Here is a 22030-nt window from a genome sequence, read left to right on the forward strand (position 1 = left end):
CTGTTTAATGTGGAGTGACAGATCGCTGATCATCTCCTCCATATTAATACCAGTTTCAGCACAAAATAAACAAGACTAAACATCCGAAGGTAAGTTAAAAGAACGAGCACAACTTTACAATCCGTATCCGGTCTCATGTAATCACTCAATCTGTGTTTCGGCCGTGCTGCCGCTGACACAGAGAGCAGACAGCTTCTTTTCAACGACACAGAATTATTTCTGTCTTGCAGTCATTCATGTTATGACAGAAATACTGGGATGAAAGTTTATAGTTCGGATATAAACACTGATATCATCTTTTGAAAGTAATTGGTTCTTCAAATAACGTTTGTGTCGATTGCATCGTTTTGCCACTATGTGGCAACAAGTCTGTTAAAAAAATGTATTTGTCATTAAATCATTCATTCAAGAGATTCGTTCAAAAATGCTGATTCATCCAATAATAAAACAAGTCAAGTATTTATGAGTGAGTCATTGAATCATTCATTCAAACCACTTTTTCATCATTTTAATATTCAAAATTGGTACATTAAATATATTATATTTTAAATTAATATATTATATATTAAAATGTTGAATAATTAATTAAAACGCTTTTAAATAGACTGCAGCAATTAATATATTTTCACACGTTATTTTGTTCAGAATCGTAGGAGAATCGTGTTCTCTATTTGGGACAAAAAAAATTTTGATTCTCAATTCATCCAGAATCGTGCAGCTCTACCTCAAGATGAGTTCATCGTAACAGATTTGGAGAAATGTAGCATTGCATCACTTGCTCACCAATGGATGCTCTGCAGTGAATGGGTGCCGTCAGAGTGAGAGTCCAAACAGCTGATAAAAACATCAATAATGCACATCACTCCAGTCCATCAATTAACATATGGTGACGTAACAAGCTGACAAGTGATGTTTTTAACTTCAAGCTGTTGTTTCTAGCTAAAATATGAGTCCTCTACCCATAATACTGCTTTCTCCAGTGAGAATTGGACTCTCATTCTGACGGCACCCATTCACTGCAGAGTATCCATTGGTGAGCAAGTGATGCACATTTCTCCAAATCTGATGAAGAAACAAACCCATCTACATCTTGGATGGCCTGAGGGTGAATAAAAATATTATCAGTAAATTTGCATCCTGGGGTGAACTATTCCTTTAAATCTGAAGCAATGTTGAAGGCCTCAGTCTGGAGTTACCCAGCAGGTCTTGGGTTTACAGTGTAACCTACATTGGCAGAGACCTTGATTTCTACACCTTGATTTATGTGCATGCGTGTCTCGGCATGTAGTCCTGTGGTTTATCAGGTAGGAGCAGCAATTGGCTCATGCTCTCATCATATGAGGTCTATTAATAGAGCTTGGCAGAGACCTGGAAATCTGCTGGAGTCAGTGGCCTGAAAGCCTCAAGCTGGATCAAGCCGTAATCCTGTATGAAGGAAAACAACTGCACAAGCAGCCAGATCTAAGTCTAGTGTACTGTATTGGGTGCCGCCGAGATCCATGTCACCTTTTACTGACCCGAGTTAACCTAAGGTTGTATCCCGCTTAGGAGTGTTTTGAGTACAGCTTCCTGTTGCTATAGCATCCGGAGAGGTACAGCTCCATATATGGACACCTGCAATTTAACACCACCTGTGTCCCACAGGCCCGAGCTCCTGGAACAGCTATGGAAGGCCAGAGCGGAGAAGAAGAAACTGAGGAGGACCATCAAAGAGTTTGAAGATGAGTTCTACCAACAGAATGGCAGGTAGGCCTCCCACGCTCATTTCATCAGAGGGGGCGAACATACAGGACATGTTTTTGAGATGGGAGTCAGCGGTGGGCCATATACCAATTTTGATATGCAAGTAGAAATGTGTTTTCAAGCAGGGAACATGAGGTACAGAATTGTCCAGCCTGCTAAGCTTCGCCTTATTGTTATCTGTATCATGCTTTTCTACGTGTGCTTTTTGTTAGATGTCATCAGATTGAGTGAATGAATATAGAAATGAAGCCCAAAGATTGTTATAGATAGATAAACAGACTGCTGTTCAAATAAAAATAAAAAAAGTGTTCTATTTTGATTATACTTCAAATCCAATCTATTCCTGTGATCAAAGCTGAATTTTCATCATCATTACTCCAGTCTTCAGTGTCACATGATCCTTCAGAAATCAGTCTAATATGATGATTTATTATCAGTGTTGGAAACCGTTGTGCTGCTTAATATTTTTTGTAACCTGTGAGACTTTTTCAGAATTCTAAATTGTTAAAAAGAACAGCATTTATTCCAAATAGAAATCCTTTGTAACAATATACACGAACGTTCAACAGGTACTTTTTTTTTTTTTTTTTTTTTTGAAAGATATTACTTTTATTCAGCAAGAATGTGTTAAATTGGTGAAAAGTGATAGTAAAGACTTGTATTGTTAGAAAAGATTTCTATTTTGAATAAATGCTGTTCTTTTTATTCAAAGAATCCCGAAAAAAATCACAAGTTCCAAAAAATATTTAGCAGCACGACTGTTCCCAGCATTGATGATAATAGAGCAGCAAATCATATAAAGAAATGAATACCTTTATTCAGTACTTGTATTCAAATTGATTAAAAGTGACAATTACAACACATTTATAATGTTACAAAGATTCATATTTCAAGTAAATGATGTTCTTTTGAACTTTCCATTCATTAAAAAACAACAACAATATGAAACAGCACATTGTTTTTAGCATTGAAAATAATAAATGTTTCTTGAGCAGCAAATCAACATATTGGAATGATTTCTGGAGGATCTGAAGGATAATTGACAATATTACTGTTTTTACTGTATTGCTATCACTTTCGACCAAATATTCTGATTGAAGACATTTTGCTTGTATAGTTTTGATTTGAAACAAATCACAGAAAGCAGGAGTATTTTTAACACACCGGCTTGTCGTTGCGTGTTTTTAACAGGTTGTCGCAGTTTTCTTGTTGATATGTTGCACAAGTCAGGGTAGTCAGACGCTGCGTGATAAGAGCCTCCTGTAACTAATGTTAGTCGCTACTGTAAACACACTACACTTGACCCTCCGCCAGACTCTGTTCAGTTCATTGTTATACAGCTGCCACTGATCAGCTGTTGAGTAACCGTTAACTCGATGCTATGTAATGCACCCAGTGGTTAAAAACTAACCAGAGTTCAACGTAAACACATCGTTTTATCTTCATCCTATCAGCATTGTTCTCAAACAAAATGTTTTTATTTCCCCCACAGGAATGTTCAGAAGGAAGACCGCATGCCTATGATGGACGAATACAAAGAGTACAAGCGCATTAAAGCCAAACTGCGGCTTCTGGAGGTCCTCATTAGCAAGCAGGATTCATCCAAGTCCATCTAAAATTGTCCCGTTTGCATCAGACACGACCTGCACCATCTCAAAAGCCCATCCTGACAGTAGTCTATCAACGTCCTCTGCCCTCAACCACTGGAGAAGAAGAAGAAGAAGAAGAAACGCCTGTACTCCATCATCCAAAAAATGACCTACAGGAAGAGTTTGATATTCAGACTTTTGTCTTTCTTTTCCACATTGACAAGCTTTCTCATACTGAGAATCATGCTGCGTTGAGTATCGCATCAGTTCTACGTGTATATATATATATATATGGACATCAAGCACTTCGACTCTTCCTCAGACCACACAGATGGTCATCATATTTCAACACCCACATCATACTCCTCCTCTCCCTAATTCATAGGGGTCTTCATGCTCTCAGAGGGTGTGCGGTTTGGGTTTGTGTATGTATACTTGTACAGATCTATACTATTCTGTATGTAGGCTTCAATATTTCAATGTTTTTCTTGATTGAGACGTATTAGTGGATTATGGAGGTCGATTTTTCAAATCAGAGGACTCTTGTATCAAGCTGGTGCTCTTTTTGTTTTTTTGTAATGAGACTTGGATCATCTGATCGGACTGATATAAGCTACTCCAGCTGGACTGTCACAAACGCTTCCTGATTCGGATGGAAATGACACCGCTGTATGTCTGCGTCCACATCGGTAATATGCATCTGACTAACGAAAGTGAATATATATATATGCCAAACTCACGTTAGATCACAGTGGTACATATTAGATCATTTCTGACACTATATGAATAGAGTTTGTTGGGTTTTTTGTACGTTAATGTGTCCTTATTGGTTTTTCTCACCTCTAGACTCTTGGTTTGCTAGTGTGCACATATTCAACATTCAACTTCAGTCTGAAAGCATCCGCTCATGATAATTAGATGACCTTGTACTTCTGATGACCCTGACTCCTCATGTGTGACGTACATGTGACTTCAGGGCACAGGATGAGGTTTCCTGCACTTTGCAGCATATCATCTGACCTTTCACGGTTACTTTTCAGCTGCCAACTCATATCGTAACAGTATCGGCTTTAGCGTGCTGCTGGCATTGAGCTCAACTGATAATAAAGTCTTATCGAAGAGATAGTGAAGGGAGGATGGAGAGGAACTTCTGGTCAAGTGTTTGATTTTGGCAAATGCACAGAAGGGATGTGTTCGTGACAGATGAAGGAGGTGATGGAGATATTTGCACAGCATTCTGGGAATGCAGTATGTTTTGTTTGTTCCAGTTGTTTCTCGTTTATTCAAGCACTACTTGCACGCGAAGGCTGCGAGTGCGGGTTGTTATCGGACGTGGTCTGGCACATCTATCACTGTGTGGTGTCGTCCTTTTTTATGACCATTATTTTGTACTCTGGTTTTTTATTGTCTCACTTTCCACAGTTCATCTTAATGCCGTGATTTCCTCTCTATAAGTGAAGCACCTGCTTTGTCTTGTTTTGTATAAGCTCGTCAGTTGTAGGTTTGCATGGCAGAAATTTGAATTTCTATTTTTGTGCCATGAAAATGAAGCAATAAATTAGCATCGGGCCTGTATCAGTGGAACGAGAGCCCTCCTGTATCCAGTATGTGCATTTACAATAAACAGCTTGTGAGTATTTATTACCTGTTGTTGTGGTCATGCCTTTTTGAGGAGTGCTCCAAAATCAACAAAAAATATATAACATAAAGACACCAGTCTTTAAAAAGGGTCCATTGTCCATGGTTGTGGCTATGGGATATGGCCAAGGGATACAGCTATGGCTGGAAACCAACAATAAATTAATTTGTTTTACCTATTAGATTGCGTTTTAAAAAACTTATTTTTTATTATAAAAATTATTTAAAAAACCCGTTTCAATAATGCAAAACTAGTAATTATTGTTGCACAGTGTGACAAAAACTATTCTATATTGATGTGTGCATGCCCAGTAGCTGCAGCTGTATCCCTTCTAGCCTTAACTATTGTCCATTGTCAATACAGCAGATGTATGACGCACAGCTCACACAGAAGTCACTTTCAGAGCCGGATCAATGCAGCGAGTTTGTGACCGAATTGAACGTGGGGGACATCTTTTGTCCTCAAAATTCCTGATGACTGGATTCCTGCTGCGAAAGCTGGACTGCGTCTGTGAAAATGCACAATGGTAAATGTTGCTTGATTTTTGCAAACTGGTGTTTATTTTTGCATTCATTTCAAAGGTGCCGTTTTATTTTAAACTGAACTAAAGCATTAAAATATATGTTTGCATATATTTAGGAAACATGCTAATAGTTTCTCTGAAAACAATAATAATATTAAAAAATGTTTCTTTAACAATAAATAAGTATATTAGAAGGATTTCTGAAGGATCTGTGATGCTGGAGACTGGAGTAATGATGCTGAAAATTCAGCTTTGATCACAGAAATAAATTACATTTTAAAATATATTCAAATAGAAAGTAGTTATTTTAAACAGTAAAAATATTTCACAATATTACTGCTTTTGCTGTATTTTGGAGCAAATAAATGCAGGCTTGGTGAGCAGAAGAGAATTCTTAAAAAAATAAAAATAGCTTCTAGCACATAATTACATTTCTATATGTAATTATGTAATATATACTGTATGTGTGTATTTATTTATACATAAATATACACATATAAACAAAAACTTTTATTTTGGATGCGATTAATCATTTGATAGCACTAATCCTGATCTATTCAAGTATTTTATATATATATATTGTTTTACCCTATATAAAATGTAATTTAAAGATTGAGTTGAAGTCATTTTCTTCAATTGAAATATTTTATCATGTCATTTAAAATGTATTGAGCACCACATAAAATCAACAGATATTAGGTCAGCTACAGGTTTACAAGAAGAAGCAGCAAACATCGGAGTGGTTTGAAAGATGATTTTGCATCTGGATAAGTGCATAATACTGTATAGTGTGGGACAGTGTTTGTTGTTCTTCTAGTTTACCAGTAGTGGCTAATGAAACACAAGTCTGGCACGTTCAAAGAATAAATCAGATAAATATACTGTATAGGCTTCAAATCTGCTTGGACAAAATTTGAAGTTAATGCAAATCTGTAATCACGTGTTTAAGATCATTTTCACTTCATCTTGGCCATGCATGACTGACTGCTGCCCTCCAGTGACAGCTCATAGACTGGCAGTCACAACACAGCAATCGAATTCTCTTAACAAAGCTGAATTTATTAATACATTTGGTTTAGAAATACATAAATACCTTGTTCACAAACCACATTCGTGCATAATCCATAGATGACGCACCGCACTGGAATGTCATAGTTTTAGAGTTGTTTGTGGATCATGATGTAAAGACATCCAATATAATGGCAGCAGTTACACCAGGCATAGCACAAAATAAACTGGGAACAACAAAAACCTTAAAAGCAATCTTTTACTGCATAGTATGACTTTCAGATCAGTATATATCCAAATTAAAAACTAGGTCATTGTGAGAATGAGAATATGTGATATGTGAGCTGGGAATGTTGGCAGTGTTTTAATAATTCATATTTGTTACTAAATTAATTTCTTTTCACAATGATCAGTATTATAAACAGGAACGGTCTACAGTGAAGCTTTACAGATCCTATAACCCAATGAGAAAAACAACCTTAAGAAGGCTTAATATTTTTAAATTAAAATAAAAGTGTCTTCCAAAGTCCAGTTCTGTTGCAAATGACCCGGTCAGGATACAACAGGATAAATGGTGCACTTGACATGAACCTGTGTTTACGTTATTCAGTAGTGCTATTTCAGTGAGCGCATCTATAGAGAGACTGATCATGATCAAAGAAAGACTCTGTGTGTCCAACATGGACGATTGCACACCAAACTGCATCATGAAAAGTGCTTATGTACAAGTAACTAACATACAGTATCATCCATATGAATTATTATTACATTTGGCACATTAACTGGTATGGTCACATTCACTGTTGTTTCCACAAGCGAATTCCAGTCATTTCAATAAGAACCAATGTGCTCTTCGCAATGGATTCAAGTTGAAATTTCACTAATGTGACCATACCTTTACCCTGTGAGATTTATAAGATCGGTTTAGCAGTTTAACATCCTCAATACTATATGGCACGAAAGCAGCTGGTTAAAATAACGTATGGGCTTGTTCCCATGATACTTTTCATATAAACATAAAGTAAACCTGTAACCAAACCAACAGAAGTCAGTGATATCCAGTCCTGATCCGCGTTAAAGGGTGTGAAATGCATTAGTGTTAGCCTGGAGAAACAGTTTTGAGCTCATATTGACTGTTCCTGCGATGCGAGAGTTTGTTCAGAGCGTTGTCAGTCAGTAGTAAAGCAGGCAGAGAGGCCTCTGTTAGCACAATCTTCACCTGCACCAGCTCATGTAGGCTTCCCATACATACTCTGTCCTGGCAGATTATAAACGAGGTCTGATTTAATACACACTCTACTGGGCGACTTCACAGCCTCTCTGTTAATAACAGGGCTAAATGGCACTTTCTGGAGACTGGGAGAGGTTTGGTGTGTGTGTATGTGTTTGTGAGGCAGCCAGGCTTTGAGATGGAGAGCTTCGAGCACCTGTCTTAAATCACCGTCTGTCTGTCATAGCTCAGCCCTCGACAGCTGCGAAGAGACCTGCCGCCCAGAACTTTTTGTCATAATGGCTTGTCAATAACTGACACCCCTGAAACAGACGAGAGTGGTTTAGTTTAGTTTTAGTTGATGAGTTGAATATGGAGAGTTGTGAGGGTGAAGCAGACCTGCGTAGCTGCGTCCGTTGCTCATGTTGGTGGGAATGAGACTCCATTTATCGGCAGCAGGGTCGTAGTACTCCACAGAGGACAGGTTGCACGAGCCGTCGTCTCCTCCGATCACATACAGTAAACCGCTTATGGCACACACTCCTAGAGACAAACACACTTAGCTCAGTTCTCCCTTTATAAACAATGAGGTCTTGAAACAGATCCAGTGTTTGACATTCATAACAGGAACCCCTGTGGAGATATTGTTTTCATATAGGTCCTGAGCAGGAGCAGAAAAATCCTCCAGCTCCTGCGCATTCTTTGGTTTTCCAGCATCTTCTGCATATTTGAACCCTTTCCAACAGTGACTGTATGATCTGTATGAATATATTCCCTCAAATCTTAAACATGCACACACTAAAAGATTTGAATATGGTGGCGCATCACACACTACGAGATATTAAGATTATCATGTCAGACGGAGCGCTCACCCCAGCGCTTCTCTTTCTCCTCACGGTTGTGATACGTTTCCGTCACATTATACAGACAGTGTTACTACAAAACTTCACGCATTGGCTATTGTGAAAGTACTGACGTAATCATATAGCCGTCATCATCCCAATTTAAATCCCAAATATCAAACATGTTTGATATGATCGGGGTGCCCCGATTTGTGTGCGAGCAGATCGGGAGGTGCAAGGTTCGATCTGTGAACGCCTCACATTACCAGATAATCCGCACCGAACATCGGGACCGATCGAGGTGCTCGACAAGATTTTTCCTCCTTCCTAGAAGACAAAATAAGTACAATTTACCCTGATCATTAATGTTCTTAAGTTCTTAATGTACTGTGTTGCCTTCTTGTGCATCAGTAAATGTTTTCACCTTATATAATAGTTATGTATGAGTCCTCCAATTGCCCTCGGTGTGAAAAGATGGATATCAAAATCATACAGTCACTGTTGGAAAGGGTTCAAATAGGCAGAAGATGCTGGAAAACCAAAGAATGTGCAGGAGCTGGAGGATTTTTCTGAAGAACAGCAGGCAGTTGAACTGCTCAGGACCAACGAGGGACTCATGAACAACCATCACAAAACAGAAAGACAGCCGTGGGTCATCCAGGAAACGACATACAGTATTAAGATTCAAGGGTATGTAAACTTTTGAGCGGGGTCATTTTTATAAATTCAGTTATTATTTGAATATATAAACATCTGTTATGTGAAACAGCTTATTCAGGACAGTATTAAACAATAACATGCTCTTATTTTGGTAAAATTTGTAACATTTTGCATATTCTGCAAGGGGCATGTAAATGTATGAGCATAACTGTGCGTGTGTGTGTGTGTGTGTATGTGTGTATATACATACACACACACATGAATTCTTTAGACGTTATAATGCATTCAGGTCATTTTGAACTTGGAAGAGATTCCTAAAAAAAAATCAAAATACACATTCAATTTTTCTAGATTTTTAAACAGACATAATCATTTAAAAATATTTATATAAAAATCATGCATTAAATTTTGACCTAGATGTCAATGGCAACTTTACGCATGGAATTTCTCAGAGATCTTAAGAGTTAGATTTGCCTCAAAAATACTTTTCTATATCTCACAAACACTTCTACAACTTTTTTTTTTATAAAAATGAATATAAATGTAAACAGACAAATAAACTATATCAAATTAACTACTGCCCAAAGCAGTGTGAAGCAAAGCACCAATGACCAAAGGTTTGAAGGAAAAGTCCATTCTGCTGCCACCTACTGATCAACCACTGAAGCATGAACATTTGATCAAGTTTTTCATTCCACATGTTCCCGTTAATGCAAGTCAAATTTATATATTTTGTTTGAAAACATTCTAGAGTAATATTTTGTTTTGATGTTATTTTGTTAGAAAATGAATATGTAGGTTTCATAAATTTGGACCGTTTTTAAGCAGTCATGAGTTATATGTAAGGAATTTAACTTTATTGATTATATGACAAGTTCATATAACAATATATTAAATTAAAAAATCTCATGAATATTTATAAAAAATGTTTTTTCTTGCATCACACTGGTTTATTTATCATTTTAAATTTAAAAGAATTAATTATTAAAAAGTAGTATGCATATTAATAACACAGCAGCATGCAAACCCAGACTAGTCTGCTGTTTTATGCATTATGAAGTTGGACTACAGTGGAAAATCTTGTTTTCAATTATTTGTCCTCCTAAAATGTTAATTAGTCTCACCTGCGTTCCTTCGGCACATGTTCATGTCACACACCTGTCTCCAGGAATTAGTGGCAGGATCATAGACCTCCACACTCTTCCTCACCAGAGGTCCGTCATGTCCACCTGCAGCATACAGCTGTCCACTGAGCACTCCGACACCTGTACAAACACACAATCACAGCACAGCCAGTGAATGCATGGATCAGCAGAAGTGAGCCCAATGCATATTCAAATCATGTCCAAAAAGGAACTAACCAGCTCCACTGCGTCTAGTGCTCATGTCCACCACATAGCACCACTTATTACTGACCGGGTTATATTCCTCTACAGTACTCAAACACTGCCGGGACGCTCCGTCATAACCTCCAACAGCATAAAGCTTTCCTGTACAAGCATGAGAAATCACTACACAAACAATCTACATGAGCTAACACAGTTTAAATACGTAACAACAGCCAAAAGGTGATTTTAAAATCATGCCACCTAAAACCTTTTATTGTTGCATGACTAATTTCATGAACATGTTTGCACTTGATCTCAATACGATGAGCAGATTGATCAACACACATGAACTCAAAATGCTCACCGTTGACCACTCCCACCCCAACACTGCTGCGCCTGGTGTTCATGGGAGCCACAGACATCCACTCATTAGCCTTGGGGTTGTACGCCTCCACTGACGACAGACCTACCGAGAGCCAAACGTCAGTCAAACAGGGCTAATGATGACGCTGCTTGTGCATGTGCTTAAACCAGGCAGAGTCGTCTGTAAACATACAGTTCACTGAAAATATACACTTCACTATTGTTCAAAAATGTGGGGTTGGTGCGATTTATTTTATTTAGTCTCTTGTTCACCAATGCCGCATTTACTTATATACAGTAAACATATAGTCAAATGTTTTAATTTCAGATAACTTTGTCAAAATGTAATTTATTCCTAAAATGAATTTTCAGCATCATTACTGCAGTCTTCAGTGTCACATGATCCTTCATTCTAACATGCTGATTTACTGATCAAGAAACATTTCTTAATATTATCAATGTTGAAAACACTTGAGCTGCTTCAGATTTTTGTGTAAAATGTGATATATTTTTTGTCAGAATTCCTTGATAAATAGAAAGTTCAAAAGAACAGCATTTATTTGAAACGGAAACCTTTAGTGACATAAAATGGGTAAATTACTTTAGAGTTAAATTAGATTTTGTCATCTGTAATCAGTAACAGACTACAATTTGTATTCAGTAATGTACTCATTTTAGATAATGTAACCTGACTACTCTTAAATTACTGTATTTTTATCAAACTTGTTTTAAACTTACCGATAAACATACCATATTGACATAAAAAAGCAAAAGAAAGAACATGTATTCAGTTTATTGATATCAACATCATAAAATGCATTAAGCATTACATTACAGCAGGGTCTTATATGAAGTCCTAACTGTTACTGAAGGTGATTGGACATGATGAACTTGCAGAATTATTTGTTTCATACATGATCTAACTGGTTGAAAGTTTCTTTTTGCACCCAAATTGAGAAGCATGGTTTGCTAATTTATTTACACAACATTTGTGATTATATTAAAAGCTAAATGGTATGGTACACAGATTTTCAGAAAGAAAAATTAAAAGAGAAAATAGAAGAATTAAGATTTTGTAATACATAAAAAGTAACTGTAATCTGATTATGAGCATTACCTAATCCAGATTAAATGTAATCAGTTACTACCCAGCACTGACTGTCACTTCTGATTAATGCATTTTTGCTAAATAAATGTTTTTGGGTTTTTTTCAAAATAAATCTTACTGATCCCAAACTTTTGAACGAATACATCCTGAAATTAATTTTTCAAAAGGTATACCTGTACTCCCATCAAAGCCCCCGACAGCGTACAGCAGGTCCCCCAGTACAGCTGCTCCTAAAGTGCTGCGGCGCTCTTGCATGCTGGGAACAGAGCTCCACTGGTCCTTCAGCCCATCATACACATCCACCGTCCGCACGCGCAGGGAGCCGTTAAATCCCCCCACCGCATACACCTTACCGGCCATATACACCACACCTACATGACACGCACGGAGAGGGTAAGACCAAGAGAAAAACCCATTTAGAGATGAGGGACGGAACAGAGAACAACCTGCTCGACAGCGTCTGGAGGGTAAGTCGGCCACCTGGTACCAGCGGTCCTCTTGAAAGTCATAGCACTCCACGCTGCGGATGGCTTTAGGTGCCTGACCCCCTACGACCATCATCACCTGTCAGATTCACAACAAAAATCAATCAATAAATTCATCCAGGTCTTCAGACTGTGACTAAGATGGTAAAAAAATGCAGTCAGTTTTTATGGTAGTCAGCTTATTGCTTCAATACACTGTCTTCTATGAGGAAACATCTGATCACTTTAATATAGCCTGACCGTTAATCTTAAAACTGTTTACCATTAAACTTTCATTTCAGAGTGATATTTTGAAATTACAAGGAAATAAAGGTTTATAAGAGAAATTTGGTTTTATTCTGTTTCATTTTATTTGTATGCAATCTGCAAACAATGATCGACTGTTGTAAAGCTGAAAGCCATTATATGAGATAATCAGATATAATAATAAACATATTTAAATCAAAGCAGTGTTTTTGATAATCAGGGGCCATATTCACAAAACATCTTTAGGATAAAAGTAGCTCCTAACTTGCCGATTTAGGAGAAACTCTTAAAAATAAGGTTTGTGTCAATCATAATCTTAGGAGTATTTCACAAACATTTTAGCACTAAAACCAGCTCCTAAATCTGTGAAAAGTAAGAGGTAGTTAAGAGGACTCCCAAGTCACTACGACCAAATCACAAACCATCCTAAAACGTCTGTTGCTGGCAAACTGACTCGGAACGTAAACATTTTACGATCATTTCCCTTTAATTTAATTATGTCCATCTTTTCATTACACGTTGGGCTAGAAGTAACAGCTGTCCTTGCATCCAGTTTGGCTTTCTTTTACGTTTGCACAACGTGTTACTATCAGCCACCATTACTCTAGTAGTCGTTAATTGAAAGGCCGCTTATATCCAGGGAAGTCATTCCAAATAAGTCAATCTGCATCCATATTTGCAGCTATTTTGAACATGCAAGCGTGTTGCTCTTTTTCCCATTCGCAGTAATACAGATAAGCAATCTTGATATATACTTTTAGGGCCGACGTCACAATTACGTCACAGTGCTTGCTGGAGGCAGCCCATTCAAACCAGCACAGATTCGGCTACATAAGGAGCTTAAAATATCATCTTGTTGTGATGTTGGGTGCCCAAATCGATGTTGTAGAGCAGGGATAGGCAACATAATCAATCACACCTGAAGAAGCTAATCGATGTCTTCAAGATCACAAGAAAGTTACAGGCAGGTGTGTTTGATTAGGGTTGGAGCTGAACTCTGCAGGACACTGGCCCTCCAGGACAGAAGTTGCTCCAATTTGAAATTTGAAGGCATACCTGACGCCTCTGCCAGACAAAAAAACGATGACAGCTGTGGTTAAACGAGATAAAACGAGCGGACCGGACAGAAACGATCGTCAAAAATGCTCGCATTTGCAGCGCACACTTCTTATCAGAAAAGGTTCAATAAAGTATTATCTTTTGTTGTTATGGGCTCGTCTAAAAAGTTCTTATGCATCTCACTGTCGTGTATGAAATAATGTCTGTGTGCATGTGTGTAAAACAACAAACTGACGATTTATATGCTTTATCATATGTAATTGTATACATTGTTGTGATTAATTGTGGCTGGAATAATAATGCAGCTGTAAAAATAGTTGCCTGCTAAAATTGAAATCTATATACATCTTTATGACTAGAGAGACACGGTGAGTTTGTCTTAACTTTACACGTTAGATGTGAGTCACTCAATTCCATCCTTTGAATAAAAGCGTGTGCGGGTCGGCCAATCTGGTTTCGTCCGTTAAAGTTAACCTTTTCAAATAACAATCACGGTCCTTGACAGTGCATCGATACCTTACATATGCAGGTAAAATCTGAATTTCTCCAGTTAGTATTAAAAACCAAGCTAAACAGACTTCATAGCTAGCGTTAGTGAAGCAGTCAGGGGACTCTTTCTGCCTCCAGCTAAGCTCCGCCCACAGAAAAACGTCACAGTGTTTACTAACAGAAAAAGGGTCACCTCAAGCTCACTTGTGAGTTACAGTTTGAATCAGACTTAGTGAATCATTCAGAAAACTAGTGATAATAAAGAACTAGCAAGTACACCCAAACTTGACTAGTACTGTAAGTTTGAAGAGAATACATGAATACCTTCGGCAGACTAACTGGTGTGCGTGGTCTGGTTCTGTCAGTCTTTATAAGGTGCCGCTGGTCTGCAGGTAAAAGGTGGTACTTCATCGCCTCAATGAGAAAGTCCTTACAAGTGTTGTTGTTTTTTATTAAGGGCTCCTCCTCTACAATCTGTACAAATACACATTAATGCTTCACATTATAAAATCACAAAAGAAATCACAGCAAATACAGAGAAATCGCTAGTGATGTAACGATTCACTCAACTCGATGTGAAACTGATTTCATAATATGATCTTCTCACAATTTTTTTAACAAATTATTAATGAGAATTATTATTTCTCAAAAAAAATGCTGCACATGGTTTACTACTTCAGGTAGAAATTGGAAGTGCAGATCCATGCACACTCTAATGGCTAATATTGCTCACAACATTGCGCGGTGGATGAGGATTTGATTAGAACTACAAACACATAAAAAGTGTTAAAAACTTCAAACATGGCAGATATGCGAGACAAACGGACAGGTAGAGAAAGGGGTTTGAGTGATAAATAATCAATATCTAATCTATTGGACAAATATTTATTTAATGTTCTCCACGTTATATTTCATCTGCAGCAACACTGAACTTTTATAATGATATGTTTGGTCATGCAAACATATGAAGAGAGTTCTCGGCATGATTCTAATCTAGAATACTATTTAGGACGGATAGTATGCAAATTGGGATGCAGCATAAGGCTATGTCTACATTAAAGGGGTCATATGATGTTGCTAAAAAGAACATTATTTTGTGTATTTGGTGTAATGCAATGCGTTTACGAAATTCGAGGTTCAAAAAACACATTATTTTCCACATACTGTACATTATTGTTGCTCTGCCTTTCTGAAACATGCCAATTTTTACAAAGCTCATCGTTCTGAGAGGCGAGGTGTGCTCAGATTGACCAGCTATCCAGTGCGTTGTGATTGGCCGAATACCTCAAGCGTGTGATGGAAATGTTACGCCCCTTACCGTATTGTGATGCCGTTTCCTGGTGCAACGACACAAAATATTCCCACACTGTGACATAGACATGTTTAAATGAGCCATTTTAGGAAGGCGTGGCAGAGTCTTTTGGTTTTGAGACTTTAGTCTTTACAACTTCAGGGATCTTATCTATGCACAAACAGCTTGTAACACTCCAAAGAGAAAGGAAAACTTGAAATCACATCATATGACCCCTTTAATCCGGATAAATCCGCTGCTTCCGTTTTAAAACGCTCTACGTCCACACTAGCGTTTTCAAACGTTTTCCAAAAGTTTCTCATCCACACTGAAACATCAGAAAACGTTAAATTTGCTTTATTGCGCATACATAAAGCCTAAAAAAAGCTCACTGACACGATACAGACATACGTTTTCATGTAATTCTTCTGAAAAATATCTCACTCGTGATTTTATGTCTGACCTAAAACACAACTGCCCTCATGTTTTGCCGCAAACAGTAATTATGAGTAAATTTTCTGTCATCTTTGCAGGACTGTGATAAGACTGTACCACATCTGTAACAATAGTATGAAAGTGAATAGCACATAACAGGCACAATACCGGTATAAACATAGATATCTATTGGTACAATGAATCACATGACTAAACATGCGTCATCGTTTTTAAAAGCCTCCGTTTTCACAGTCCACAAGCTCAGTTTTCCTGGACAAAAATGCTGTCTCGGTGTGGACGGAAGGCCAAAACAGACAGAAAAAGATGCGCTTTTAAACTAAAACATGTTAGTGTGGACAAGGCCTAAACGTTTCTGAAAACAGTCAGTTCCCCTCAGAGATACATTCATATAAACCCAACCGTATCACGATTCGTTTAACATCTCAACCGACTTGAATCATCACAGTTGTATCAATTTTCAACCAGCTTTGGTGTGCATCATTACATCCCTAGGACTCGCTATGAAATTGTACACAGTCATACCTGAACCAGGTAATCTCTGGATAGCAGCGGCAGTCGAACATGTTCCATGAGTTTAGGCATATGCTCGAGACGGGCCTCTTTATCGTGCTTTATCCAGGTGATCATGGCTTCAAACACCTGGGGGTGTAACAGACGAGAACAAAGCCTATTACATATATTATATGAATGCTGCTCACAGCCACAGCAGACCAGGCTGTCATCCTCCACTGCCTGTGTGTCGCTGCTCAGATGACACTGAAGCATCTGACAGCTGCCATCAAGCGGGTGTGTGAGCGCAGACTGGAGACACAAGTTACTCGTAAGCAGACAGCAGCTAATGCAGTGTGACTGACAGATGGCTTGTCGTCTCCTTCAGCATCACACCAGCATGTACATGTGAAAACCAACCATCAACTGTCTGCTGTCTACAAATCACGCAAGGCTGACTTAAAAACAGGCTCTGTGATGATAGGGCTGTCAAAATGGCTGAAAAACTAAACTCTAATTTTATACTTGAATATTATCAATATAAACATATAAAAAAGGCCACAAGAGAGTGCATGGAGCAAAATACTACTAATGCATGTTTCTTCAAAGCAATAAAATAACACGACTATCTTTGAAAAAAGTGCATAATGTTTAAAATAATGCTTATAAACCATATATAATTAATTAAGTTGCTTAAACAATTAGAAACAAAACCGAAAACCAATCACAAAGAGTACTTTTTCTATTTAAAAACATGAGATGAGTGGGATGGGGGAAAAATGCCATAAATTCGAGACATGTTTTTTAAAAGTTGAACTTGCATTAATTTTACATGGCTTTCTAAACATGCCGCTCTCTTGTGCAAGACATAAGTGCAACGGTAATCCCAATAGAAAATGCGATAAATATGCATTCTGTGTGAACGGCATGGTTCCAGTTTTGCCGTAAACAAGATCATCGCCGCATTGATGCTCTCTTTTTCCACAATATTTTTGAATGAACAATGTAGCAGCACCCATCCAGTGGGTTCAACTGGAGAGGCAAAAAAAAGCATTAAAATGCAATGACACATACATCGTCATCGCATCTTGTGTGCCACTGATAAGGCTGCCTGATGCACACCTAAAATTCGAATGCAACGTTTCTGCATTCGAATGTGGATTTTTATTTTAAATTGAACGAATATTCGAATTCTTTTTTTTTTTGACAGCCCTATTCTGTGATGTGATGGATTAGGAAGAAACAATGGAAAAGATACAACTGGGGCACTAAACTTGGTAGTGGTACCTTCTCTTCAGTGGATACGGTCAGTTTGTCACTGGAGATCAGACTGCACACCTGCTGCAAGGAGAGGGCCATGAACTCCTCACCCACCATGACGTCTGTGAAGTGCTGCTCTGCTTGAAACAAGCGAACTAGCTCAAAAAACTGTCTCGGCATAAAAATACATATTGGTGGGTTGCTTAATCGACTAGCTTTTTCCCATCCCGCAATGACTCAAGAAAGAAGAGAGCTCACCGGTGTAAGCGTGGGCCTGGCTGAGCAGTCCTGTGCAGGCGTGAAGGTCAGCGAACGCTCGGATGCCCAGGCAGTTGGTGGGATGAAGCTGCGTCTGCAGGAAGTCGCAGCAAACCTGTCGAACATCCATCAACTGCAGCAGGCTGGCAGCTGGGAGCAACACCTGGACACAGCAGGAACAACACGAAGAGATGAAAACTCATCAAGTAACCAGGCAGGCAGCCTGCAGACCAGATTCATGATGACTTACCAGTATAGGTTATGTAATGATGACTAGGTTTTTTTTTTAATATAGTAAAAGAATTGTGCATTATCTCAAACAATATAATACATATACATACACTACCAATCAAAAAGATCTTTTAATGTTTCTGAAAGAAGTCTCTTACGCTCAACAAGGATGCATTTATTTGATTAAAAATACAGAAAAAACAGTAATATTGCGCAATAGGGCCTATTACAATTTAAAATAAATGTTTTTAAAACGTAAATAATATATTAAAACAGAAAACAGTTATGTATTATTTTCAATATTTATGTCATTTATTCCTGTGATCAAAGCTGAATTTTCAGCATCAGTACTTCAGTTTTCAGTGTCACATGATCCTTCAGAAATCATACTAATATACTGATTTGCTGCTCAAGAAACATTTCATCATTCATTATTATCAATGTTGAAAACAGTGCTGCTTAACATTTTTGTGGAAACCATTAAACATTTTTTTCCTGGATTCTTTGATTATTAGTAAGTTCAAAAGAACAGCATTTATTAGAAATAGAAATCTTTTGTAACATGTCAAATGTCTTTACTGTTACTCTGGATCAATATAATGCATTCTTGATTAATAATTTCTTCAAAAAAAAAAAAACAATCTTACTGACCTAATCCTTACTAATTAGAGACAGTTCTGCCAATAATTTTTCATCTCTTTTACCAGTGATGATTCAGTAAGGAATCTAAAATTAATTACATTTCACTTTATTATTCACATTATTTTAATAGAGACAAAGCTATTGTAACCACTTCAACTGTTTTACTAAATTAATATTATTAAGTAAAATTATGAATTAGGAACATAAATGAATTTAACCCAGCATTAGCTACTTAGCATACAAATAATGGTCTCAGGGAAAAACAAGACTAATATAGAAAAGCGCATCTGCACATTTTATCTCAATGGCCACTTTCTTCCTAGAAAAGGAATGAAAATGGCCTATAGGGAAATTTAATAAAGGGTGAATCACTGCACTGAATGGCATTGTTAAAATCCCCAAGGACCAACTAAGCCATAAACAGCCGCTACCCCCACCAGAGCATCTGTCCATCCTATCCAGATGAAAACCAGGCCACTTCATGCTGCTCCTGCATCAATAACACGAAGCTTCTCAGATCGTCTGTTTTCTACCACTGTATTCTGTACATCCAAACAAAAGCCCCACATACAAACAACAGAACCTACTGGGACAATAGAGCTCCAACACAAAGGGCAAAGTGCATATCACAGAAAACTTCCTCTGCTAATAATGAGAGGAAATACCCTGCTTCTCAGCACTCATAACAGAGCACCAGAGAGCTTGTCATTAGTTATGTTTGAAACAGTACAGTCAGTCTACAAAGGTACATTACCTGAACATTATCCTCAGACACTTCGATCTCAGCAGTGTAAATATAATCCACCAGCTTCAAGAGCGTCTGTCCATCAACATCCCTGATCTCCACATGGTGAGCCTTGCTTTCACTCATGTCACCTGGACACATCAAGCACAACACAGAATCAGACACACAAACTCTTAAAAACTGTTCAAATGAGGCTTAAAAAAGGAAGAATGAACATGTAATTAGATGGTCTATCCTCACTAAAGTTCACCCAAAAAGAAAATTCTGTTATTTACTCGCCTTCGTGTTGTCCCAAACCTGTTTTACTTTCTGTGGAGCATAGAGGATATTTAGAAAATCACAGGAATATATATATATATATATATTTTTTTTTTTTTTTTTTTTTTTCCTGGTCTGGGCAACAAGACTGTTTGGTAACAGTTATCTTCTTTTGTGTTTTCAGTTTGGAACGACATGACAGTGAGTAAATGATGACAGATTATTCATTATTTTTAATTAGAAGTCATAATTATAGGTCTAAATTAAGTCTTGAGTGCCATGAGGAACATGTGGCTCCCATCAGTGTAAGAAAAGCATTAGGATGTGATGAAGTACCTGTGAACATGGCGCAGAAGTAAGGACTGCAGGATGCTAAAACTACTCTGTGTGCTGGTACCTCCACTTCACCCGCCACCAGCAGAACGTCGCAAAGCATCCTCCGACTGTGATTAGAAATAAAAAATAAAGATATAGACGAGTAGTGTTTTCCCAGAAGTACTGTAAGCCCACAGAGATCATAGAAACCATTGGTGCCAACAAATCTCTATGATCTAGTCAGACTTCCGATGCTTATTGAGAACACAGGCCAGAAATATATCGTGGACAAGCAGATCACGGTTGATTATTAACTTCAGGTCAAGTCAGATGTTTTTTTTTTTTTTATATGTTTATAATATCTTAATATCTTCAAGCCTTATAGTTGCATTAAGCAAATCGCATTAAATCAAGCAGCTGAGAAATGCTACATTGTACATATCACCTATGTAAGTATACTGTATATCCAACTTTATATAAAGAACTGGGTGATTACATTTTGCAACAAAATTGTATTTATTTTTATTTTAAAATTAAAACTCTATTTCATGTTCACCTCAAAATGTTAGGTGGGGAGGGGGATGTGTTTATAGAGACTACCTGAATAACAAGCTGCTGAATACAAGTTGCATCAGTTTACCAACCTTCTCAAGTCATTCATGAGACGAAAGGCTTGCCTCATGTGTGTGTGACTGAAGGTGTGCAGCCCTGGGTCTTTGGCATCTTCCTGTGAGTCCAGACTAGGCAGAGGACAAGGGACTCCAAATCTAATGAATGCATCAAAGAAATCTTTGCAAACTGAAATGTTTAATAAAAACGCTGTTTAATTAAAACATGTTAAATGTTTTAACCATAATGCTCTAAACACAAACTAACTTCTACTAGTTTTGCATGATAGTTCTGCACCTACAATTGTGATTCTGGATGAAGAAGTCAGTTTATAAAGCACATCGATCGGGAATCAGTTAATTACTGCAGGAGATGATTAGCACTAGATTATTTTGAATGTCTCATGAACTGCTGACCTGCTAATACAGCATTATTTCACACATTTACATATATGTAACACTTAAACGTGAAGTATGATGTTAACGTGGTTAAAATACAGACTTTGTGAAAGCACAACAAACCGCTAGCAATTTAGCCGCTACAAATAGTACTAATAGCAAGTCAGAATGCGCTCGTTTTATGGTTCAAATGACAGCTTTATGCATTTCTAGTCACGTCGGTTTCCTCTTTATATATATATAAAAAACGTTAACTGCATTTTCCCCCCCTCACAGAACACACTTACCCGTCACAGTCCATGGTTTGAGCAGATCGCGCTAGCAGACGGCTAAAGCTAGCTTGCTACATCATTTTCGGCAGGTTTTGTAAGTTTCAGGCATTCCGTTTATTGACGTTTGAGTTCGTTTAAAGCCTCCAGTCGAGTGCTGAACGTTTTCATCAGGCTGTTTCGTGCTCAGCGCTGTCTCTCATGAGATGGCCGGGGTTGTTTACCTGACTGGTTAGCAGCTCGCAGCTATCGCTGACTTTTACACCCAAATAACGTCGTAACGGTCCTCCATCAGCAGCGCGTCGCCTGGCAACAGCGACACAATCGCTTTAAGATCTCCAAGGTCACTCTTCAGAGCTCAGCCACTGCACTGCACTCACATGCTTCTGTGGCCCTTATCAGCTATATCAAAGTTAATCACTTATTGTGTTAGTGTAAATGTTACTCATTGTTTATCCTTTATCCATCCTGTGTAACACACTTGATGCATTCAAACATTAATAATAACAGACTCAAG

General features: G+C 37.8%; 2 protein-coding genes across 10 annotated transcripts in view; one reads left to right on the forward strand and one right to left on the reverse strand.

Moving 5' to 3' along the window:
- Window positions 1-4975, forward strand: part of fam13b (family with sequence similarity 13 member B) — a 61598-nt gene extending 56623 nt beyond the window's left edge. For all 4 annotated transcript variants that reach the window (XM_079438598.1, XM_079438600.1, XM_079438597.1 and 1 more), the window contains 2 exons: window positions 1645-1746; window positions 3236-4975. In XM_079438598.1, coding sequence (XP_079294724.1) covers window positions 1645-1746; window positions 3236-3359 — 226 coding nt within the window. In that variant the 3' untranslated portion in view covers window positions 3360-4975. The remainder of the gene's footprint in view (window positions 1-1644; window positions 1747-3235) is intronic.
- Window positions 4976-6127: 1152 nt separating this feature from the next.
- klhl3 (kelch-like family member 3) lies at window positions 6128-21844 on the reverse strand. 6 transcript variants are annotated; one of them, XR_013785332.1, is made up of 17 exons: window positions 21532-21827; window positions 20882-21004; window positions 20259-20365; window positions 19674-19795; window positions 18047-18209; window positions 17816-17925; window positions 16562-16678; window positions 14617-14766; window positions 12460-12577; window positions 12187-12384; window positions 10907-11008; window positions 10576-10704; window positions 10339-10479; window positions 8979-9146; window positions 8821-8881; window positions 8112-8255; window positions 6128-8035 (listed from the first exon to the last, which is right to left on the reverse strand). XR_013785332.1 is itself a non-coding variant. In XM_079438126.1 (15 exons), exons 1-15 carry the CDS (start codon window positions 21543-21545, stop codon window positions 8007-8009), a joined length of 1767 nt encoding a protein of 588 aa, XP_079294252.1. In that variant the 5' UTR covers window positions 21546-21844; the 3' UTR covers window positions 6128-8006. The 6 variants fall into 6 exon arrangements, 4 of the variants coding, with proteins under 4 accessions (XP_079294252.1, XP_079294251.1, XP_079294254.1 ...); XR_013785333.1 differs by having other exon boundaries at window positions 6535-8035; window positions 8979-9528; XM_079438126.1 differs by lacking the exons at window positions 8821-8881; window positions 8979-9146 and having other exon boundaries at window positions 21532-21844.
- Between the last annotated feature and the right edge of the window lie 186 nt (window positions 21845-22030).

The sequence above is a fragment of the Barbus barbus genome, assembly GCF_936440315.1.
Source record: "Barbus barbus genome assembly, chromosome: 17".
Taxonomy (NCBI): domain Eukaryota; kingdom Metazoa; phylum Chordata; class Actinopteri; order Cypriniformes; family Cyprinidae; genus Barbus; species Barbus barbus.